The sequence below is a fragment of the Embiotoca jacksoni genome, unplaced genomic scaffold (genome assembly GCF_022577435.1).
Source record: "Embiotoca jacksoni isolate LCO1_2020_lvr unplaced genomic scaffold, fEmbJac1.0.p SCAF_21, whole genome shotgun sequence".
NCBI classification, from domain to species: Eukaryota; Metazoa; Chordata; class Actinopteri; family Embiotocidae; genus Embiotoca; species Embiotoca jacksoni.
Window position 1 is genome coordinate 7,459,091 of NW_027185352.1, and position 17,889 is coordinate 7,476,979.

The following is a 17,889-nucleotide window of genomic DNA, read 5'->3' on the forward strand; positions in this document are numbered from 1 at the left end:
ATTTAAAATGCATACTATATATTCTCTTAAATCACGTCAAACTACCTGTTTTTTTTTTATCTCTAGTTTAATGAACTTTAAACATTTTAAAACATAAAATGTCACAGCTTCATATAACTCAAACCTGGACGTTCAGTTTTTGTTTAATTTGCATACTTATAATATAGTTAGATCAAGGCGTTTATTGCGAGACAGTATTGAAATGTCTATTGATCGGCTTGATTTAGTGGCACTTCGGTCATAGAAAATTAGTAGAATTACATATTGTAGTTCATAGAAAAGAAGTCACATTATTGCGGTGTCTGTTTGTCAGTCAGGAAAGTCGCCGAGCTCGTCTTTTCCGACGTTCCCTCCGCTCAGGATGCACACGACGTTCTTCCCCTCCAGCTCGGGGATCTTGTTGTTCACAATAGCAGCAAAAGCAGCAGAGCCCGATGGCTCGACCACGAGCCCAGATCCGTAGAGCGTGGAGACCGCTGCCTTGATCTCCTCGTCGCTAACCAGGACGATCTCCTCCGCGTATCGCTGGCACAGCTCGTAGGGCAGCCTGCCTGTGATGGACAGAAAAGGAAGGAACGGTAACTGCAACGTGAAGTCCCGGGACACAGAAGTGGTCAGTTTTTTTAGTCACACAAACTTTCTATCAAGTGAACTTGATTCGTGGCAGAATACTAGGAAGGAAAGGCCGACAGATAAACGATGTAATACCTGCAAAAGGTGGCGCGAGACCTGAAGCAATGCTCTTGGTGTCCATCGCCACCGGCTTCTTCTCAATGAAGCTTTTGTACATCGTGCAGGCTGAGTTCAAACAGACACACAAACTCACAACAAACTCAAAGTCGGTCCATATTTTGGGAGATGAGCCGAGTGTTTTTACCTCCTTCTGGTTCCACGCCGTAGATCCTCGTTTTATCACGACCCGACAGTTTGATGGCGGCGGCGACTCCGGCCAGCAGCCCGCCTCCGCCGCAACACACCGCCACCACGTCGGGCTCGGGCATCGCCTCCAGCACCTCCATGCCTAGACTGTAAACACACAATCAGTGGGGCGTAGAATTAGCTCAATGAGGTTACATCACGCGTATAGATCTACAGGCGTACCTGGCGTGTCCCGCTATCAGGTCCAGGTCGTCGTAGGAGTGCAGGAAGGACATGTTGTCCTCATGAACACAACGGTTCACCACGTTCATCAGGCACGATGTAGGAACTCGCTCCACCTCCACCCCGAAGCTCTGAGGACAAGAAGGATCAAGTGTTAACATCTGTATAAAATGTGTCAGATCTATACAGCAGGAGGGATCTGATTCTTCACAATCATAAACATCATTTGATTTCCTGCCTTCACTAAATTACAAGTATTATTCTGTATTTTATTGTTGACGTTATAAGCTCTTTTTTACTTTGGTTTTCAAGGCTTGTGTCTGTTTTTCACTCAGCCAGCAGATGACCTCTGACCTGTATGAGGACGGACCTGGACTCCGGGGCAGTTTCTGGCATCACCACTTTGCCCATTGACCCATAGTGTTTAGAGGCGTATGCAAAAGACTTCCCATAATTCCCTGCAGACATGGTGACGAAACGGCCACCCTTCGGCCTCCTGGCAAACTGATTGGCCACGCCTCTGATCTTAAAAGACCCTGTCCGTGAAAAGCACAGTGCACGGCATCCAAATCGGTGCAGAACTGTAACACAGTGTTGTGTGAGACTGACAGAAGTGAGTCAGAGTTGGGTTCCACCAACCGGTTTTCTGCATGTTTTCCAGCTTGATCTGGACGTTGCAGCTGACGCTGAGTGGCAGGGTGGTCTGGCACCAGGGAATCATGGGAGTGTTGATGACACCCAGAGGGCTGCTCCTCACCGTCTCTCTGGCTTCCCTCAACAGACCCAGGGTGACATCGTCGGCAGACATCTGAGTCAGAAACGCACAAAGATCGGGTTTACCATTATATGCACGGTGCAGCAAACATTTCGGTCTGTTTAATGTTGTTTAATAACAATCAGGTGCAATCTTTTTTTTTTCAGCTGTTTTATAGACTTTCACCTCGAACACTACCATAACTCTCTTGCAGAGAATAAAACGAATAATGCAAATAGTTCTACTTTGCAAAGGCACTGGATAGACCTTGCATTAACATCCGCACCCTGGACGCAGCCCAGATTCAGTGGTGGTCTGGGACACATAAAGCCAAATACCTTTAGCAGTGTGTTGGCAATTGTGTTCTGGGCCACAGTGAAGGACCACCTACCCAACTGAACTTATTGGACTGTGCTCAGACATTCACAAACGTAAAATACGTCATGCATGTCTAACAGATCAATGTTCATTTGCATGTAGAGAGGAGAAGTGATACGTAATCGCAAGTCTTCTCGTTGAGATGCATGATGACGTCAGGTGTGAGCTGCCTTTCTTCGAGCTGACCACTTGAGATCCAGGACGGATGTTAATGCAGCGTGTCCAGGGCCGAAGTGTTACGTGAGCAGTCCTGCAAACCCTGACTCAGTTAGAAAAACTAACGTACGCGAAGTTACAAGACTTACTTTGTACAAAACACTCCTCATATCAACCAAAAATAAATACTTGGTGTGTTAAGTGTATTTTCTTCCGACCTTATTATTACTGCGGTCCACCCAGCCTCCGCTTCGTCAACACGGTCGAGGTAGCCCCACGTTGTTTTATAGTGCCCGTGTATACTAGACATTACGGTAAGAACACGTAAGACGTGTTTCAAAACAAGAGCAAGGTTCCGGTTGAATGTAATAGGAGGTGAACAGACGAAACAAAAATTATAATTTTGCCTTTCAAAATTAAAGCCCCCCCTAAATTGACATATATAAGCTACATTCTCTCTGAATTCAGATTAGAATAATACAAATAAAACGTCCACAGACCAATTGCATTTTATATTGACATTAGACCACCTCAATATGCCAATCGGACAATATCAGGTGATTCAGATTTTGAAAATTAAAACCCTCTAAAATGTCAGATATGAGCTATATTCTCTCCTATTTCAGACTGATGTTGGAAGGAAATTTGCTGTTTCCAAAGCCCAATTTATATAGAAGTTATATTCACGTCTCATGCTCACCGGAACTTTGCTTTTGTTTTGAAATAGGTCTTATGCGGTCTTACCGTAATGCCTAGTATACACAGGTACCACAAAATAACGTGGGGATAGCTTGGTTATGTTAAAAGTGGAGGCTGACTTGACCGCAGTCTACTTGTTTGGACTTTCTTGATATTGATATTTTTGCAAGTGCCAGATGTTTACAGAGTCAAGTAAGGTCAAAGAACTTCCCAATTTGTTTATTCTGTCATATATTAATATTTTTATGAAAAAAATATTGATCTTTTTTTTTTTTTTTCAATAGTTTCTTGAGCAAAAACTACCATTACATTGTGGCACGTGTATTTTAAGCCATGTGCACTATTTTAGTTGTGAGATGTGGCTATGATAATGCTGTTAAATGACAGAATTACCGCTGAGAAATAATTACACATTTTTGTATTCAAATTATTGAATCTTTAGCAGTGCAGGTGACTGCATGGTTGAATATTCTGCCAGGTAAATTGATCCAGATTAATTCCTGATGTTAAACTGTAGAATGTTTGATTGAGTTATGTGCTGTCATTTTTTTTTTTAAATTTGTTTTAACAACCTGCCTCCGTCAGTCATCTTGAAGTAAGCTTTAATATAAGGTCCTCTTTTCAGCCCGCAGTAGAAATAAGATTTATGTTTATCTTTAATAAAGAAAAACTCCCTGTAGTTTCCCCAACTCCCTGATGCAATATCAAATTTCTCCATCAAATTGTTCTCAATAGAATTTCTTGTCTTTTTTTTGTGTTTCTAGCATATGGACCTACTGTAAGTATGTTGTAAACATTCAGATGTGATGGGAGCTGATTCACAGAACAAATTGGAAAGGTGTTGTTGTTGTTGTTGTTTACACAAAGTAGAGCAGACTTTGACCTACTTTTCCGTCCACTCGGCCTTTCTCGTGCAGCTCGGTGGACATGATGAGATTTAAGCCAGAAGTAATATGTTCAGGAAGTTTTCGGATTTCCGAGAGTCCGTGAAAGCACGTGACAGGAAGTTCTACCAACTTTTGCAGTCTGGACGCTGAAACAGCTGGACGCGTCCAACTCTGTCTTCTGGCTGTCTTCGTTGTATTTAAAAAATATATATATATATATATATTATTTGATTTTATTAAAACTGCTAAGGAAATATGGTCAGTTACAAAGAACTAGAGAGGAAACAATGTCGCTCAAGCCTGTGCGGTTGTCTTCGCTTTGCAGGTTTCATCAAGGCGCCGCGCGACTGAATCTGGTGTCTCTGCTCCAGGTGTCCGTGTCCAGGTGGAGGAGCTCGAGGTGAGTGGACTCGTGTCCAAACTGTTCAAAGTCCTCAGTGGTCCGCTTTATTTACACTCAGGTATCCCGCCCAAGTAAATAGGTACCACCATTAAGCCTGTTCGCTTTAACGCAGTCGGTCCAGATGACATAACGGGACTTTATTTAGGGAACTAGAGCAGGGGCGTAGCACAAAATGCTGGGTCCTATACATAAGCGGTCTATGTGCGCCCCCCCCCCCCCCCCTTTATCGTGATCCATGTCTGTCACCGCTTTTCAAAATGTTTACAGATATTTGAGCCACTAAAAAGACACAAATAAAAACAAACTTTTGATTCCAGGCTTTTCATTCAATTCTACCTCTATATTGCTTTACGGTAAGTGTCTGATAACTTCTGTAAAACTGTGTCTGAACTCCATCTGACATACTTCCACTGCGATAAACTGAATTTATGTTGCAAGTGCAGTATTTCTGCAATTTGTAAACAACTGAATGTATTTGGTAGGACATCATAAATAACACTTCTCACATGACCCAGCCTTGAACATCACAATACACGGCACATGATTTTTTTTTTTAAGGCATGGGCACGACTTTAGTAATACAATGCAGCTCTGAGAGTGAATTCCTGCTAAGTTATATAACAATTATGAAATATACAGCACAGCAGTGTGTGCCTGAGCACTCGGGAGTGGCAGGTTACTGACTGAATGAAAGAAGTGAAATGACAACACTGATGTACGTTACTGATACTGCACATATGTGTGGGCATAGTTTGCGCTCTCCATGACGGCTGGTATTTTTGAGACTGTTTAAAGTGACATTAAGCTCTCTGGTCTCCGGCATCCTGCTATCATTAGGCTCCTTTAAATTTTATGTGATGCACCTGGAATTATTGTTATTATTTGTATTGGTGATGGTGGAGGTTGTCATTATTTGACAATTTTCCACATTATTGAGTATAACGGAAAGTAGCAGTAAAAAAAATAATAATAATAATTTAAAAAAAAAAAAAATCATGTTTAATTTTTAATTTCTTTCATTAACAGTACATTAGTATTCATAACACTACACGACAGTTTCCCTCTGAGTGCGTTTGTAGTTTTTGATAAAAATAAATAAATAAATTTTAAAAAAACAGCCTGCAGTCATAGCGACAGTTTGTTGTGCGGTCACGTGACCAGAGGGCTTTTAGCACCGACGTCAGAGCTGGTACCGACTTCATAATGGTCCTCACCGTCGTGCCGCCGCCGCTGTTGCTGCTGCTGCTGCTGCACAAATAGACGGTCCTGCAGACAGCGTTCACTGCCGCCTCCGGGATCCCTGTTGCCGGTAGTTGCCACAAGATACTCCGTGGTCATGCAGTGGAAATACGCGGGGAGCCTCCAGATCATGTCACCCGGCTCGCATTGAAAACAAGCTGATGTGAATGCAACAAACATGTCTTCTCTCTGAGAAATCCACCGGTGGCGCGTTGTTGCATTCAAGTTTCCAGGTAAGTTGTTAATAATCAGTGGCTGTGTGGCGTGTCACGACGTGTGGTACATAACCAAGCTATGTGTGTGTGTGTGTGGTGGCTTTCTACTCCTTTTCTCTTTTTTTATTTTTTATTTATTTATTTATTTTTCTCTCTCTCTCTCTCTCCCAAAGGGACTCATTTAGCTTCTCTAGTATTGAGTTGAAATGCAGTATTTCTGTATTTGGACCGTGTTTCAGCTCCGCTCGTCTGTTGCTCTCCTCTTTGTGTCACTGCCTGCTGGCACACCTTCAAAAAGGAAACGGTTGAATGTCTCAGACGTTGTTAGGAAATGTCACAGGGACACAGATTCACTTGTGTGACACTTTATACCCAAAAAACAGCAACGTACAAATACTCCAGTACAAGACAAGTACATGCAGTATTTGCAAAAAAATGTAGCTCAAGTAAAAGTACTGCTCTGATCCCTCTGATTGATATTATTAAGTATGCTCTTTATATTATTAAATCCGAAGCGCTTGTGTTATTGTTGTAGATGATGCCAGAGGAGCTGGTTTGAACTATTTTGTATCCACTGTTATGTAAAGGATCAGCAGATAAATGTGAGGAGTCGTCAGATGATTACTGGGAGAGGAAAAAGGAAAATAAAAAATAAAAAAAAGTTCTGCACCACAAATCTGTTTGCAGTTTTGTGGATTTTTCTTTCTTTCTTTTTTTTCTTTAGTCTTTGATTTTTTTGCTGAGATATCAGATCATTTGAACTTTTATTGAAATCGAGCCACGAGAGGGAAGTTTGGAGGGAAAACTCATTATTTGGTGGAGCTGTTTACAACCTCCCTTTTTAATAAGACGTCAGAAGCAAAACGGGTTGGAAACCACCGATTTAATCTCCAGCAACATGTTCTTTTTCATTGTGTCGAATATTTATCTGAAAAGGAAGCAAAGCGGAGTGGAAATTAAAACGTGGCCTTCTGAAATTTAGTGGCGTGAAAGTAAAGTAGCATCAAATGGAGTACGAGAACCTCAACATCTTACTTAAGTACACACTTCAATAAATGTAGTTGTAGTCGAAGGTAACTAATTTAATGAGAGCTTTGTTATCATTAATTTGTTAGTGGATACGTCGCTCTTCCTCCGAGGACAAATGATTATCTGTAACTGGTTATCCTCCATAAATAGGGAGGACGGTGTCCAGCGTTTCTTATCAAACAACTTCAAAACAAACACGTCCGACTGACTCAATCAGAGGCTTTGGTTTAACTGGTCCGACGGGAGGTTCGTGTTTTGTTGTTTGTGTCGCCGCGTTGGGCACGCAGGCCGGGTCCGGCACGCAGGCCGGGTCCACGTAGATCTTTGTTTTGGTCGTCATACACAGAGCTCCATTGTTATCGCGGCGTCTGTGTAAAGTCCATTCATGAGGCCGAGTGCATCATCAGCACGCCGTATAAGCTTTAATGTACGGTGTTCCCCGAAGAGATGTCGTTGCATCGGATGCGTTTGGTGTCTACACCCGATGTACGTCTCTCGGCGCAGCAGAGCGTCCGTCCAAGGCTGCCGTCCGTATCACGGCGCCCGTCTCCTCGGTCAATACGGGGCGACGATGAAGGTCATCGTAAAGGGCATTTTCCCATGAAGTATAAGTGCGTGGTGGTTAGGAAGGGTGTACACTGGGCTGTGGTTGGTGTGGATAATAGCAGGATAAGGAAGGGTTGGGATTAGGCTCGCTGGCTTTGAAAGGGTGTGTGTGTGTGTGTGTGTGTGTGTGTGTGTGTGTGTGTGTGTGTGTGTGTGTGTGTGTGTGTGTGTGTGTGTGTGTGTGAATGTTTGTACGTGTAGGTGTTTCTCTTCCTTCCAAACTAAATTGTCAAAGATACTGGTCACATGTTGCATCTTTTTCCTACTGGAGGTTTTTATCCCCTTCAGTTGCATCCAGTCTGCTCCGTGTAGAAGAAATGCTGTAAAAGCAGTCCTGTAGCTCAGTGCAGGACTCGAACTCCGCACCGACATGTTTGAGGTGGATATACCCACAATGCGTTGAGCACGGGTAACCTTGAAATGGTTCACCAGAAGTATGTTCACCCCTATCACCATATATTAATGATTAATGCGGCGTTTTCTGCATTGCAATACCGTCTTGATATTTGCGTCATGCAATGCGTCGGCACACGAGTTCCTTCCAACTCAATATTACACAAGAGTCGCGCCCGCTGAGCAACGCATGGCTTAATCCTTCCTGCCAGCGAGTTGATGTCAGTAATAATGCACCGAGACAGTACCGTCGAGTTCAGGGAGGCTCGAACAAATGTTTACCGCTGACTTTAGTGCTCTGTGGAAGCACAAAAATATCCCCTCCTGATGCATTTGAATATGTCTGATTATCATCTTCGTCTCGCACGCAAACTATTCTGGTTGAGCTCTCCGCTGTCCCGCTCGTTAGTATGGATGCGTAACGCTGTTCTCGTCCTCAGCAGCTTCCGGTGCACCTTTTTCAGCCGGACACGTTACCTCTGGCTGCCTCAGCAGAGCTCTGTGTGTGTCACACTAAATCAACTGACTGTGAAGCAGTTATGAAAAGTGAACTCTGTGTGTGTCCATGCCAGTTGCGGCGGCGGCGAGGCCATGGAGCAGACATCGTCTTCAGACCGAGCGGCGCTCGAGGAGAGAAAAGGCCTGATGGAGGTAACGCACACCTTGCTGCTCAGCAGTTGTAATTATATAGAACAAAGATGTGGTAACTGTTTGAGGGGATCAAATACTGGGTGTAAGTTAGTGCATGCCTTCTGAGTCCTGATTTTTTTTGTTTGTTTTTTTTAGCTGTTTAAATGTGGCTGACAAATTTGCTGTGAAAAATAATCACAGTTGTTGTCTGCTTGTCCTCCCAGGAAATGTCAGTGTCTTCTGTGAAAAAGGTTTATTTACGGTCACTGCGGTTGAGTTTATTTACTCACGATGACCGCCGACGCTGCAAAGTTTAGTCTTCCAAGGTCTTGTGGAGTACTGTTTTATACGTGGGCAGATAAGTCGTTTAAAGCCTCAGATGGAGCAAAATGTGACTAATAGGGTGAGGTAAAACAGTCAAAGAAATGACGTCCTAACTCTTTTTCTAACCACTTTTCCTTGAACTCAAAGACGTGAAGGGGAATTCATAAGGACATTGGAAAATAGAATCTGACTGCACTTACTCGAGGCTATTTAGTTATGTGAGGGCAGATTAATATAGACGTGGGTCTGCCTGATGAAACTACGATGTTAAGAAGATCAAATCTACTACTTTGATACTTTGCAATATGCTTTCTTACCCTGTTGTTTCATGCATGCTGTGTAAACATGGACCACCTCACCCTGAAGTCCCATAAAACAATAATGGTCATAATCCTGATAAATCAATAGTCTTCATCTGGGGGAGTTGGAAAGAAGTAGGAATGGGACATGATTTTCAAATATTCAAATAATTGTTCAAATATAAAAAAAATTAAAAAATCAATTTGGATATGTTCTTCCTTATTTCTGCTGTTTTTTGCCTGTGCCTGGTTGTAATGCGTCACACCCATCAGTAGGTGGCGGTAATGCGCCTAAAAGCTTTCTGCCAGCCGCCATTAAACATAAGGAGAAGAAGAACACGTTTCTACCAGGCAAATAGTCAATTTATAATTGAATAATTACGAGCAAATTTCGAATAGTATTTTTTGCTTAAAATAGCTGTCCGAGAAAGAAGTCATGTCACCAGATTTCTGTAGCTTCCTCCTCATCTCAGCTTGAAGCTACATTGGCCACTACGAGCCTATCACAGCTGCAGGTGTGTAACGAAGGCATCGAGATTAGACAACACAGAACATGTGAATACAAAAAAAAAAAAAAAGATCGTGTTTGTTTTTGCCGAGTTGATTTCGATCATGTTTTAAACAGTTCCTCAATCGTCCAAACATGTCATAGGAGTGTAATTTCAAAATAAAAGTGCGGGCAAGATTGTTACATTAAAAACTCCTAAAAGGCAACAAATTAATGAATATAAGACTTTATTCATCGCACAGTGGGGAAATTTAGTCGTCACAGCAGCATAGAAGCACAGTTAGGGAAAAGGTGCACGCAAGAAGAAAAAATGACCGATACGTATACAATTAAAATAAGATGGATACAATTTTTTTTTTTTTTTCTTTAAATAAGACCAATGAATAAATTCACAAATACACACATAAACTATATATATATATGCAAAAAAATAAATGAATACAACTTGGGATGAAAAAAAGTTATTGTTTTAGGCCCTCAAACGCTTTAGAGAATACAGATTGACTCCTTCACTGTTTGATTTTGTATCTTCAGGATGGCGGAGTGCTGAGAGGCGCCGAGGGAGGACAGGAGGATCCTCAGACTCCGAGGAAGAGCAGCTCCTCCCGCAAGAGCTTCCGTCTGGACTACCGTCTGGAGGTAAATACTTCACTTCCCATCGTCCCCCCGTCCAGTAAATCCCTCTCCTCTACCCGAAAGAAACATTCCTGCTCCTTCACCTTACAACTCTTTTGTGGCCTTGAACTCCCTCCCTCAGCATGGGATCCCTCCAGTTCTCCAGTGTGTTTTGTGTATTTTCTATCATTCGTGTGTTTCAAAATGACTTTCTTTATCTGGCGTCATGTCCTCACAGTGCGCCCAGCGAGTGGCTAAAATCTTAACGTTTTACTTCGACCGCAGGAGGAAGTGACGAAGTCGTGTCGGGACAAACACGGCCGCTGGATGAACCCCTGGCCAACGTGGCGCTTCCCTTCCTACGCCAGGGTGCTCAGGTTCCTCTTGCTGGATAGAAACTACAGCGATATTCCTGGTAAGGAGGTGAGTAATTATTCAGTCTGCTTTCAATTACACTTCAAGCTTTGTTCCATAATGACAAAATAATCACAGTCTCAGTGGAGCTCCACTAAATTATAAGTGTTATATTGGGAATCTAAAATCAGCAATAAATGATGTTTCAAACATGACTGGCCCAATTTAACGTATAGTGACCGATATAGAAAACAACTCCACGCTCAATTCACCCTTAAACACTTGAAGATGATACAAGAAGATGAATTTCACATTTGCTATTGTTGTTAAATTACGGAGTAGGGCTGCACAATAATTGAATATTAATCTCAATCACAACTTTGGCTTTCCACAATTAAATGAACATGATTGGCGTAGATGTTGACGTTTGTGGAAAAATAAAAAATATTGTCCCTAAAATCAATGAATAACTGATAAATAATCTTGATTATCATTTTAGCCATAATCATGCAGCCCTGTTACAGAACTAATGTTCTTAGAGAATTCAGACCAAACATTGTCAGTCAAATACTAACATGAGTAGTATTACAAGCTCATGTTTCTGATCTGTCCCGGTAGAAACATCACCATTGTCAGTTCTATTTATAGCTCCAATTGCAAATCTTGCTGACTTCAGTAAAAGCTTAACGGGCTTTAAAGGCTGCTTTCACGCAGCCTGAGGAAAAAAATGTTTAACCCTTTACTGGCTCAGGTTGGAGGGTTTTGTTGTTGGATACAACTTTGGAAAAAAAAAATCGGCGTACTAATCGACTACTAATGAAGTCATCGGCGTAAAATTCAATGATGGAAAGATAGTTGGCAACAGTCAGTAAAGTACATGCATAAATACTGAGTACTCAAAAGTACCTTATCAGGTGGTCAGTGTGATGAAACTATGAATAAATCCTGCAGGCAGAAAGAAAAGCAGACCATCTCCTGAGTTCAGAGAGGAGCAAACAGTGACTTTGGTATCATTTTTTTAAAGAAGTGACGAGACCTCCCCTTGTTTCCTCACCGTCTCGGTTCCCACAGGTCCTGGACAATACGCTCCCAGTGATGGAGCCATACTTTGTCCAGCACCCAGACCTCTCTGAGTCTGGTCCCGGTCTGAAAGTCACCTGGCTGGGCCACTCCACGGTTCTGGTTGAAATGGACGGGCTCAATATTCTGACGGACCCGATCTTCAGCAAGAGAGCTTCGCCGGTCCAATTTACGGGGCCCAAAAGGTACAGGGGGCCTCCCTGCATCGTGGAACAGGTTCGCTACCTTTTTAAACTTCCCTTTCAGGAACGAGCCGACTTCATTTCATCCAGACTTTGTTTCACCGGCTGCTCCTTTCCCCTGTTCCCTCCTGCCGACAGCTGCCGAGGATCGATGCTGTCGTCATCAGCCATTCTCATTACGATCACCTGGACGCTGGATCAGTGGCCAGCCTCAACGGCCGCTTTGGAGGGGAGCTACGCTGGTATGCATGCTTCATCTGGAGTCCAAAATAATATGTCGTTTTTTATATAAGATACACACCTCTTATGTGTATCACTTATAGCTCCTGCAGTCCCGTTGCACTGTTAACCTGTGTGTGTGTGTGTGTGTGTGTGTGTGTGTGTGTGTGTGTGTGTGTGTCACAGGTTCGTGCCCCTGGGTTTGATGGACTGGCTGGCAAAGATGGGCTGTGAGAACGTGATGGAGCTGGACTGGTGGGAGGAGAACTGCGTCCCGGGTCATGACAACGTCACATTCGTCTGCACGCCCTCTCAGCACTGGAGCAAACGCACGGCGCTGGACAACAACACGGTCATTTATTGGAATTATTACTACAAATCGGATGAGATGGCACCAGAATATTTTATATCTTCAGAACATTTATTTGGACACTTTCGATGGCGCAAAAAAAAACGAGTTGGCGCAACGCTTTGACGACTGTGTAGTCATTTGAACGACTCTTCGTCCTTCTTTCAGTCTTTATGGGGCAGCTGGTCTGTTCTGGGTCCAAACCATCGCTTCTTCTTCGCTGGCGATACCGGCTACTGTGCGTCCTTCCAGGAGATAGGAAAACGTTTCGGGCCGTTTGATCTCGCAGCGATCCCTATCGGAGCCTACATGCCCAGGTATCGTGAGGACGCACACACACACACACACACACACACACACACACACACACACACACACACACACCTACCTTATATTCACCTGTACAATCTATTCGTCAATGCTTCTATTGGAGATCAATAGATTGCATCACTGTACTTGACACTCAGAGGTGTCCATTTGTTTTAGCACCGGGCTACATTATATTGTTATAACATTACAGACATTACAGCTGTTTTTCTGAAAATGGTGTGGACCGAAAATCAAACCCACTTCAGTACAACGTAGTCCAGTATAACACCACGTTTAACTACCGACCTCAGCAAGAAACAGAAAGCCTTTTACACATGGCTGATTGTTATCGTCAATGTGGCCACATTCACAGAGACGGGCGCAGACAAGACTGAAATATTGTTTGTTTTTTTCAGGGACATGATGGTGGGACAGCACGTAGATCCAGAGCAGGCGGTTCAGATTCACCAGGATCTTCAGGCCAAACAGTCTGTGGCCATCCACTGGGGAACCTTTGCTCTCGCCCACGAGGTAAGAAGATACAGACACTCGGACATGAATAAGTTAGACATTTGGGAAAATGCACTTAATCTCTTTTTCGCCGAGAGTTTCAAAAGAAAATGAGTCCCACTCTAATGTCTGATTAATCAGGGCGGATGGACCAAACGTGTAGCTTAGCGTTAACATGGCTAACCTGGCTCCATCCAAAGAGAACGAAATCACCAACCAGCTCACTATTTGTAAGACGAACGTAACTATTTAAAACCCATTCGTGATTTCACCAAAGGTTTATGAGTATTGACTTTTAAGATGACTGTTTACCATGGCGTCGCCCTGAATAGACTCGGATATAACAATATTTTGGAAAACCAATGTGTATAAATTGGATGGACAAAATATAAGGAACAAGAACACAAATGGCCGTGAAGTTAAATCAACACTTCTCCCAATAGGACTGTGTACCAAATTTCAAGACTCGTGTGATACCCTGATGTTTTTGGTCACATTTATGCAGAATTATAATTCTAACAACAAGCATTCAAACACCGCTGTAATTGACTATTTTCAGAGAGCGCCATTAAAGCCAGAGGAGGTGACAGAGGTAAAAAAAAAAAAAAAAAAAAAGTGCTCCGATACGCTATTATGTTCTGGTAACGCGGTATAACAAAGGTGTCATTGTTTGTTAAGCTGCAGCTCACGGTTTAATGCAGCCCGTGGCTCACTGCCACGCCTGGAGAGTTCCAATCCAGCCGATGCTAAAGTCACAATCCTCCCAAAAAAAAAAAATGTGCTGAGCTCAAAGTTAGCGTGCATGTCGACGCTCAGGAAAGAGTCTTTAATCCTCGCGTTCGGTGTCGCCTCTCCTCCACGCAGAACTACCTGGAGCCGCCGGTTCGTCTCAGAGAGGCCCTGGAACATAAAGGACTGAGGCCAGAGGCGTTCTTCACGCTGCATCACGGGGAGTCTCGCCTCATCGCAGATCCGTAGAGCTGCATCCGCAACGGAGCAGGAGACTTTGTTCATCGCGCGCACACGGACCGATGGAAGTTTGCCCCGCATGTGGCGTACGAACGCAAGCTCATCCCGGCAGAAGATTTGAAATGTTCTACGACGCCGTTTACGTACCGCATGTTTGCCCTGCCGTCACGTGGTCACCGGTGAGCAATGCGACCCCTCCACAATATTAAATTTGGTGATGTTTACGCAGCAAAACGGCGTGATAAAGATGAGCTCTTCTCCCAGGTCATGAGGAGGACACGGATATTTGATGTTGATATTAGGGTGTGTACCGACTGGATGGCGTGGCATGTAGAATATGCAACGGAAAAGTCATCAAATGTATTTAGATTAGGAGAACTCTTGATTTTATCAGTGAGACCATTTTAACAAATCCAGGTTCCAGGACATTTTCCTGCAGCTGTGTTTTTGTGAAATGGTAAATTGCATTTTTGTTGCGTATTTGTTTCATTTGAAGTTTCATGATCTCACACCACTTAAGAAACCTTTGAGGACTAAGCAGGAAAAACATTTTTTTAATCTAAGCAGATACAAATGTACGAGTCAAAAGGGCAAATGACTAACAGCCATCGAAAAGAAATCCGATTACGTCATCATTAAGCAGAAACTTTTTTTTTATGTCAAAATGTGACCTAAATTGTTTTAAAGATTTTCTGAACATTAAATTAGAATAAAGACAGTAATATCCTGCTGGTCCCCTTTGACATTAGTAAGCAGTGCTCTTATTAACATTACTGTAGGTTAGGTTTGTGGACAGGGAACAATGTGAAACCTGAAGCTGGAAAGGAGCCTGCAGGCAGAGTGATGCAGCTTTACGTTCACACACAGCTGGACTTCAGTTCTTGCAGTCTGTAATATAAAAAAAGAATATTGACGATATTAAGAGATTGGTGCAGTGTAATGCCACATTACAAAGGTATCTTTTTTTTTTCCTGAATGTACTTTGGCCAACGAAAAAAAAATCACAGAAGTATTTAATCTATTTTTTTGGGGCTGTGATGTAAACTCCCATCCACAGTATGCTGATAGAAAATGCAGCTGCAGGAGTTGAGCTGGGCTCCACTTCATGCGCTGCAAATGCTTGAATTGTTGCTGCTTCAGACTTTTAATTTTGATGCTCTGAAACCACAGCACAAAGAACCCTTTCTCTTTACTTATCAACGGGGTGATTTACATTTTCACTTCATTTAGTTGGATGTATTTGCTTCAGAGCGTGACGTGAGAATTGTTTTAGTGCTGGATTATTTTTACGTTAAAAAGCATATCTTTTCAGGCAGAATGTAAAAACCAGCGCAGCAGAATGTTGAGCTCACTTTCTGCAGGAACCTGTTTGTAATGTTGATTTCACAGAATTCCCAATTAAAGATGTTACATTTTGAATTTGTTCGTTTCCTTTTGTCAACAATTTAAAAATGGGTTTTTAAATACTGTTCTATATTATTTTGCCTGATAAATGTGGAGGAAAAAAAATACTGTCACTCTGCATTTCATCATTTCATGGTGTTTTGATCATTTCATTGTGTAAAATTCAAAATTTGGGCACCCCAAAGTGGTAGTACCAAAAAATACTGGTCGCATTTTCAAGTACATCAGAAAACATTATGGTGATTTTATGTAATGTAATGTAAATGAATAATTAAAATGACATTCTGGATTTCACTAACTCAGGATTTCTAAATGTACACTCCCAAATTATCTGCTATAGTTTTGATGACATACCAAGCTATTTGAATTTTTTACAAACTGTGATATTTTTGATAAAATGCTGAGACAATGCCATTTAGGACTATAGTATTATACAGTGGGTACGGAAAGTATTCAGACCCCTTTAAATTTTTCACTCTTTGTTTCATTGCAGCCATTTGCTAAAATCAAAAAAGTTCATTTTATTTCTCATTAATGTACACTCAGCACCCCATCTTGACAGAAAAAAACAAATGTAGAAATTTGTGCAAATTTATTAAAAAAGAAAAACTGAAATATCACATGGTCATAAGTATTCAGACCCTTTGCTGTGACACTCATATTTAACTCACATGCTGTCCATTTCTTCTGATCCTCCTTGAGATGGTTCTACTCCTTCATTAGAGTCCAGCTGTGTTTAATTAAACTGATTGGACTTGATTAGGAAAGGCACACACCTGTCTATATAAGACCTTACAGCTCACAGTGCATGTCAGAGCAAATGAGAATCATGAGGTCGAAGGAACTGTCCAAGGAGCTCAGAGACAGAATTGTGGCAAGGCACAGATCTGGCCAAGGTTACAAAATAATTTCTGCAGCACTCAAGGTTCCTAAGAGCACAGTGGCCTCCATAATCCTTAAATGGAAGAAGTTTGGGACGACCAGAACTCTTCCTAGACCTGGCCGTCCAGCCAAACTGAGCAATCGTGGGAGAAGAGCCTTGGTGAGAGAGGTAAAGAAGAACCCAAAGATCACTGTGGCTGAGCTCCAGAGATGCAGTAGGGAGATGGGAGAAAGCTCCACAAAGTCAACTATCACTGCAGCCCTCCACCAGTCGGGGCTTTATGGCAGAGTGGCCCGACGGAAGCCTCTCCTCAGTGCAAGACATATGAAAGCCCGCATAGAGTTTGCCAAAAAACACATGAAGGACTCCCAGACTATGAGAAATAAGATTCTCTGGTCTGATGAGACCAAGATTGAACTTTTTGGTGTTAATTCTAAGCGGTATGTGTGGAGAAAGCCAGGCACTGCTCATCACCTGCCCAATACAATCCCAACAGTGAAACATGGTGGTGGCAGCATCATGCTATGGGGGTGTTTTTCAGCTGCAGGGACAGGACGACTGGTTGCAATTGAAGGAAAGATGAATGTGGCCAAGTACAGAGATATCCTGGAAGAATACCTCTTCCAGAGTGCTCTGGACCTCAGACTGGGCCGAAGGTTCACCTTCCAACAAGACAATGACCCGAAGCACACAGCTAAAATAACAAAGGAGTGGCTTCAGAACAACTCTGTGACCATTCTTGACTGGCCCAGCCAGAGCCCTGACCTAAACCCAATTGAGCATCTCTGGAGAGACCTGAAAATGGCTGTCCACCAACGTTCACCATCCAACCTGACGGAACTGGAGAGGATCTGCAAGGAAGAATGGCAGAGGATCCCCAAATCCAGGTGTGAAAAGCTCGTTGCATCATTCCCAAGAAGACTCATGGCTGTACTCGCTCAAAAGGGTGCTTCTACTCAATACTGAGCAAAGGGTCTGAATACTTATGACCATGTGATATTTCAGTTTTTCTTTTTTAATAAATTTGCACAAATTTCTACATTTCTGTTTTTTTCTGTCAAGATGGGGTGCTGAGTGTACATTAATGAGAAATAAAATGAACTTTTTTGATTTTAGCAAATGGCTGCAATGAAACAAAGAGTGAAAAATTTAAAGGGGTCTGAATACTTTCCGTACCCACTGTATCTATATTGGCTGTATGCATTTTCATGCCATTGTAGATGACATACTATACTATGAAATTGGTATGCCAATTTAGAAGACATACTACAGTATGACATTTTTAAATAGTTTTGGTTCACATACTATACTATGACCTTTTTATGTAATTTTGGACAACATGACATTTTGGACGAATTACTATAGTATGACTTTTTTATGCATTTTGTGAAGAC

The 17,889-nt window shown here is 42.5% G+C and overlaps 2 protein-coding genes across 8 annotated transcripts; one reads left to right on the plus strand and one right to left on the minus strand.

Moving 5' to 3' along the window:
• Positions 1-127: 127 nt before the first annotated feature.
• srr (serine racemase) lies at positions 128-5,674 on the minus strand. Of its 6 annotated transcripts, none has more exons than XM_069156693.1 (7): positions 5,593-5,674; positions 1,741-1,909; positions 1,456-1,637; positions 1,102-1,232; positions 878-1,026; positions 709-798; positions 128-551 (listed from the first exon to the last, which is right to left on the minus strand). In XM_069156693.1, the coding sequence occupies exons 2-7, from the start codon at positions 1,907-1,909 to the stop codon at positions 310-312; spliced, it is 963 nt and encodes a 320-aa protein (XP_069012794.1). In that variant the 5' UTR covers positions 5,593-5,674; the 3' UTR covers positions 128-309. The 6 variants fall into 6 exon arrangements, with proteins under 6 accessions (XP_069012794.1, XP_069012790.1, XP_069012791.1 ...); XM_069156689.1 differs by lacking the exon at positions 5,593-5,674 and adding an exon at positions 3,976-4,178; XM_069156690.1 differs by lacking the exon at positions 5,593-5,674 and adding an exon at positions 2,608-2,676.
• Positions 4,221-15,627, plus strand: LOC138202566 (N-acyl-phosphatidylethanolamine-hydrolyzing phospholipase D-like). Of its 2 annotated transcripts, none has more exons than XM_069156684.1 (10): positions 4,221-4,375; positions 8,433-8,511; positions 10,156-10,260; positions 10,522-10,659; positions 11,662-11,886; positions 11,991-12,094; positions 12,258-12,423; positions 12,589-12,737; positions 13,146-13,260; positions 14,104-15,627. In XM_069156684.1, exons 1-10 carry the CDS (start codon positions 4,263-4,265, stop codon positions 14,215-14,217), a joined length of 1,308 nt encoding a protein of 435 aa, XP_069012785.1. In that variant the 5' UTR covers positions 4,221-4,262; the 3' UTR covers positions 14,218-15,627. The 2 variants fall into 2 exon arrangements, with proteins under 2 accessions (XP_069012785.1, XP_069012786.1); XM_069156685.1 differs by lacking the exon at positions 4,221-4,375 and adding an exon at positions 5,761-5,850.
• Positions 15,628-17,889: the final 2,262 nt, after the last annotated feature.

Coding starts and splice junctions, on each gene's coding strand:
- srr (XM_069156689.1), bottom strand. CDS start 4,017: ATGTCCACCGAGCTGCACGAGAAAGGCCGAGTGGACGGAAAA. Junction 1,233..1,455: donor CCAGGTCCGTCCTCATACAG/GTCAGAGGTCAT, acceptor TCTTGTCCTCAG/AGCTTCGGGGTGGAGGTGGA. Junction 552..708: donor TCTCGCGCCACCTTTTGCAG/GTATTACATCGT, acceptor TGTCCATCACAG/GCAGGCTGCCCTACGAGCTG.
- LOC138202566 (XM_069156684.1), top strand. CDS start 4,263: ATGTCGCTCAAGCCTGTGCGGTTGTCTTCGCTTTGCAGGTTTCATCAA. Junction 12,424..12,588: donor CGGCGCTGGACAACAACACG/GTCATTTATTGG, acceptor TCCTTCTTTCAG/TCTTTATGGGGCAGCTGGTC. Junction 12,738..13,145: donor ATCGGAGCCTACATGCCCAG/GTATCGTGAGGA, acceptor TGTTTTTTTCAG/GGACATGATGGTGGGACAGC.